Source organism: Rana temporaria, chromosome 5 (assembly GCF_905171775.1).
Source record: "Rana temporaria chromosome 5, aRanTem1.1, whole genome shotgun sequence".
NCBI lineage: Eukaryota > Metazoa > Chordata > Amphibia > Anura > Ranidae > Rana > Rana temporaria.
Genome location: NC_053493.1, coordinates 239,073,685 through 239,079,437, shown reverse-complemented (window position 1 = coordinate 239,079,437; position 5,753 = coordinate 239,073,685). Strand labels below are relative to the sequence as shown.

The 5,753-nt window shown below is 36.3% G+C and overlaps 1 protein-coding gene across 1 annotated transcript in view; it reads left to right on the top strand.

The window, feature by feature from the left end:
• The window catches only part of FOXF2 (forkhead box F2), a 13,014-nt gene extending 8,377 nt beyond the window's left edge, over positions 1–4,637 (top strand). Inside the window, exon 2 of the mRNA XM_040353631.1 lies at positions 2,502–4,637. Within this exon, the coding sequence (XP_040209565.1) occupies positions 2,502–2,668 (167 nt within the window). The 3' untranslated portion in view covers positions 2,669–4,637. The remainder of the gene's footprint in view (positions 1–2,501) is intronic.
• Positions 4,638–5,753: the final 1,116 nt, after the last annotated feature.

Below are 5,753 nucleotides of genomic sequence, written 5' to 3'. Positions count from 1 at the left end.
TATGAAATTAGACAGGTTAAGCTATGGATATTTTTAGGAAATACAGGCTAATTATTATTATTATTATTATTAGTAGTAGTAGTAGTAGTAGTAGTAGAATTAGTATTAGTAGTTGTAGTAATGTGTTATTACTTTTATTAAAGGAAACGTGTAGCTATAAATCAGGTTAAGTTATGGATATTTTTTATGAAATACAGGCTAATTATTATTATAAGTAGCAGTAGAATTAGTATTAGTAGTTGTAGTAATGTGTTATTACTATTATTAAAGGAAACGTGTAGCTATAAATCAGGTTAAGTTATGGATACTTTTAAGAAATACCGGGCTATTATTATTATTATTATTATTATTATTATTATTATTATTATTATTATTAATCATATTATTATTATTATTATTATTATTATTATTATTATTATTATTATTATTTATTATTATTATATTTAGTAATAGCTATCCTTGCTTTAGCTACAAGGAAAGGTGCAGCTATGCAATTAGCCAGGTTAAGTTATGGAAATCTTTAGGAAATACGGGCTAATTATTATCAGTCACTTGCTGGATTTATTTACACCTATAAATGGCATTTATGACTATACAATAAACTTCCTTCCTGCCCTGCCAATATGCCATCCACATCAAAGTTAAGCCCCACAGATCCAAAATGACAAATTGTAAATCAGGCTAGTAGATGAAAGATTAGATAAGATTAGGCAGCGTGGTGTGGTACATTACAGTACTTGCCCATACAAAATGCCTCTAGAAATCAGCCCCGTTTTTCACTTAATTAGCAGAAAGGCAAATTCTTCTCTTTAATTAGGAAGTCCAGCAGCTCGTTAAGTCGTGCTCACCTTTTTACATGCGCCTAGTTCACCTTGAGGAGAAGGCAACTGGCCGAGTATTAAAAATTCATTACATAATGAGGTGTCTGCACAGATTTAATGAGCCTTGTGAAAATAATCCCCATTTTAAAGGGACATTCTTAACTAATTTTACATAAAATAAGGGCAGCCATTGAACGCCTGAGCCCCAGAAATGAATGTGCTTTCATGTTCTATTCCAAGCAATATCCAGGCGGATTAGAAGCAGAACGCCTGTTTTGTTGAGGTTTGGAAATACATATTTTCTCACATTGTTAATCCATGGAAACTGATTAAACTGGGGCCATAAATAGGAAGCTTGGAAAGATTTATATGGAAATATATTAAGGTGAGCTGGCTGCTGGCAATGCTGGGGAAAGCAGGCAGTCACATAGTGAATATGGGCACAATGCATTGCTTGGGTTTTGATCATATGGCATGCAAAGTTTAACGTTGTGCATACACTATACAATCTTATTGTATAATCTCCTTTGGATCTACTAACAGCTATGTATTATTAGGGCCTGCGGGAATGGGTAGAAACTGATTGAATTGGAAAGGTTTGTCCTCATATTATATAAGGGGAGATTTACTAAAACTGGAGCACTCAGAATTTGGTGCAGTGGTGGCAACTTCAACTTATTCTTTCATGCTTTGACATTAACCTGGAAGCTGATTGGTTTGCACCAGAATATGCACTGTCCAGTTTTAGCAAAATTCCCACCATAGTTATTGTACTGGTAACCAGGCTTTAAAAGTGATCCTTGACTAAGCTTAGGAAATAAGATGAAGCTGTATTCACCTCAATCAACCACTCATCTGCCAGTAAAGTCCATCATTTCTCCCAGTTCATCAAAGTGAAGGCAGCTTCACCTTATTGAGCCATGACTAAGCCCTGATTCAGTGCGAAACGCGTTGTCTGTTTTCCTTATTTTTGCTGCTTTTTGTAGTGCATTTTATCATTTATTTTACAATAAAGACAACTCAAGAGTTTTTTTGGAGTGCGGCTGTCCATCTTTTTGAAGTTTCCACAGCTTCACCTTATTGGCTTTGCAAAGTGAACTGGCACTTAAAGTGCTACAGCTAGTTTTATTTTATTTTCATTATTTCTAAAGAATGGTAATGGGCAGATTATGTCCAAATTTTATTATTAGACCTTTCAGACCAATTATAAGTATAGGTAGGTATGGGAAGCAGATAAGTCAGAATAAGTCACATTCATAATGTCATATATTAGTTTGTGTCAAATAATGACAAAAATGCACCAATTTACCAAAAATGTGCTGATTGCTCATTTAGATTATGTATTACAATGGAACTCCAATTGTGTGCAAAATACAAAAAAAGGGATTTGTGATTGCATATGGCTGGATCGAAGTGGACACAACTTCTCATCATAATCTAAGAACTTTTAAAAGTGAAAACTCCTCTATAGGTCAATGGACAGGAAATATTGGGGAATGATTACTTTATTCTTTAATTCTGATAGGTTGATAGATTTTATACCTTTCCATCACCAATGGAAGGCAAACAGAATCCTTTGACCAGGTGATGCCTTTGCCCTCTCTTTATCAGTCAGTGGGGGTCTGGTGGCACCAGCCCGGTGTGATTTTATTCTAATAACTGTTTGTATTTCCATTGCAGTGGGATTGCCTCGCTACCAGCACCATTCCTCCCCTGTGTGCGACAGAAAGGATTTTGTTCTCAACTTTAACGGGATTTCTTCTTTCCACCCGTCTGCCAGTAGTTCTTACTATCACCATCACCACCATCAGAGTGTCTGCCAGGATATAAAGCCGTGCGTGATGTAGATGGGACTGAGCCAACACAATGGGGAGCCAGCGACAATCGCAGCGTGTGTGTACTTTACTGTGCCAGGAGGGCATCGAGCACACCTGGGCTGGTCTTGTCTCCTACCCTGTGTATCTCAATGCTGGGCCATGCAGCCACACTAATCCATGGCAGGGTGCCAGTCCCAATGCTGGATCTGTGTGCAGCTGCCATATATGAAGTACCCTTCTTCTTCCATCTGCTTGAATCGGCTTAAAATGTATCACTGCCTGCCAAGCACAGGTAATAATAAAAGTTTGATATGTTTACAGTTCTGCAATCAGGAGGCATTGCCAGATGACAAGGACAAGTATCTGACCCCAGACACAAACCCAGCAAGATGACAAGGACAAGTATCTGACCCCAGACACAAATACAGCACTTCTAAAAATACTAAAGAGCTGGTAGTACAGAAAACAGGTGTCACAGGTTTTAATAATAAAAAAAGAACTAATATTAGCTGACTGCCATCAGATAATGAGGTTACTACATCACATGCATCTTACTATTCATATCCACCTTCCCTGTATTTTTTCATAATAAGGGTGATTTACTCAAGCAATAATGTCATAAGGCTGTTCATACACTATACAATCTGATTGTACAACCGCCTTTAGATTTACCAACAAATATATCCTGCCTGATCGAATACAAATTGATTGGATAGTTTAGGTAGGTCCTCACATTGAATAGTTTTTGGTAAATCTAAAAATGAGTGTATGGTCAGATTGTATGGTGTACGGTGAGCACACAATCGCTGCTTCTACAGAAGTTTTGTGTTGTGCCCCTAGAAGCAGATCAATGTTATCCTATGTGTCTATGCACATTATAGGACGATTACAGGCATATAAAACAGGAAAAAAACAATTGTGGTTTGCATCTCTGACAGAAAAAACGCAAAACTCTCCTAAAATTGTCTGTACAACAGTGCATCCAGAAGGTTTCATTGCGAAGTGGTTTGACCAACCTATTTATTACTCCTTTAGTAAATTATACCCTGCATTGTAGTAGTATTTTCCTAGATTGTAAATAAAGTCTTCCTAATCTCAGAATGGACTCAGATCTTGGGATGCATCATTACGGATTGGTGTTTGTAATAGTTGCTTTGTCCTTGTAAATATTTTCGATGTGACTTAACCATGAATCATGGATCATGGAAAACCAAATGCTGGAAGTCATCTCCACATGGTGGAAATGACTGCGTGGTTTAAAAAAAGCTTGGAGTAGAGAGGAGAAAATATAGGAGCCTGAAGAGCACCAGGCGAGAGAATAATGCGATCTCTATCATGTGATCTCTATCATGTGTGCATGGACCTCTCTACAACCTGTTTCTTCTCTTCTGTCCCATTAATTTGTCTCTTTTCTCTCCTATCTGTCTCTAGACACCCTGCTTATGCCCTTCTCTACACCAGTTATTATTGTATTATGTGCCCAATTTACTGCCCATTTCTTTCCTTCTCTGCCCATTCCCCTCTTCTTCTATATCGTATGTTCTGTGTTGTTTCATCTTTTACATCTCTTTGTTATCTTGTCTTCCTCTTATATCTCTTTATCTTACCTTCTTATTTCCTTTCGCTTTATACAATGGTTCTCTACTTTCTGTTTGCCTCTCTCCCTTTTACCTCTCTTTTCTATATATTAAATACTCCACCCCTCATCACCTCACCCCTCTGTTTCCTCTATATTCTGTATTTATTATCCACCTTCTGACTCTGTACCCTTTCTTTCTTTCCTCCTTTCCTTCTTTCTTTTCTCTCTCTCACCAATATAACCTTAAACTCTCTCTCTCTCTTTTCCATATAACCTACTTCTCTCTTCCATATAACCTACTCCTCTCTCTACCATACATCCTTCCTCTCTCTTTCTCTCTTCCATATAACCTACTCCTCTCTCTACCATACATCCTTTCTCTCTCTTTCTCTCTTCTATATAACCTACTCCTCTCTCTACCATACATCCTTTCTCTCTCTTTCTCTCTCTTCCATATAACCTACTCCTCTCTCTACCATACATCCTTTTCTCCCTTTTTCTCTCTTCCATATAACCTACTCCTCTCTCTACCATACATCCCTTGCTCTCTCTTTCTGTATAACCTACTAAATCTCTCTCTCTCTCTCTCTCTCTCTCTCTCTCTCTCTCTCTCTCTCTCTCTCCCCCTCTCTTTCTTTTCCCACTCTCTCTCTCACTTCCATATAATCTACTTATTTCCCTCTCTCTCTCCCCTCTTTCTCTTGCGTATAACCTACCAAATCTCTCTCTCTCTCTCTCCTTTTCCCTCTTACACCCTTCTCTTTTATGCATTGCCCATTTTAACTTTCTATTATGTCTTCTTTCTTCTCCCTCTCTCCTGCGCTAAACTCTAGTTGTATCCCTTTTTTTTTTACCTGTCTATCCCCTTTACCTCGACCCCTCCATCACACAATCAACAGATGAAAAATGTTACCATTTATAAATAATAAAACCTATTCTATGGCATCTTTGGGAAGTCAGAACCCCCCTCCCACACTCCTTTACCACCTAGTATTAAAATACTGTATATATTAGAAATTAAATATTTTAAATATTTTAGTAGGGCAAAATGCAAGGTTATTTTTGCCATTTTTTTTGTTGTTCTTTAGATTTTCTTATCACAATATGTTGACAAAAGTGTATCTGAAATCTGTATAATCCCACTATGCTTTTTAAAGAAGAGAATGTATTTGCACTTATGTAGTCGTAAAAAAATGTTCAGATATTTGGATGTACATTTTTTTTCAATAAAATGTTTATAACAAATGCCAATGGAGAATGCTTTATCTTGAATTATTTAAGAAATTAAAGTGGATTCATTTTGGAAATTTGATTTTTTTTAATGAGGATACTTTAAAGAAATTAAAGTGTATACATTTAGGAAATTTTTAGTAGAGTAGATACTTTAAAAAAATAAAGTGGATATATTTAGGAAATTTGAGTAGAGTATATATACTTTAAAAAAATTTTAAAGTGGATACATTTAGGAAATGTTAGTAGAGTATATACTTTAAATAAATTAAAGTGGATACATTTAGGACATTTTAGTAGAGTATA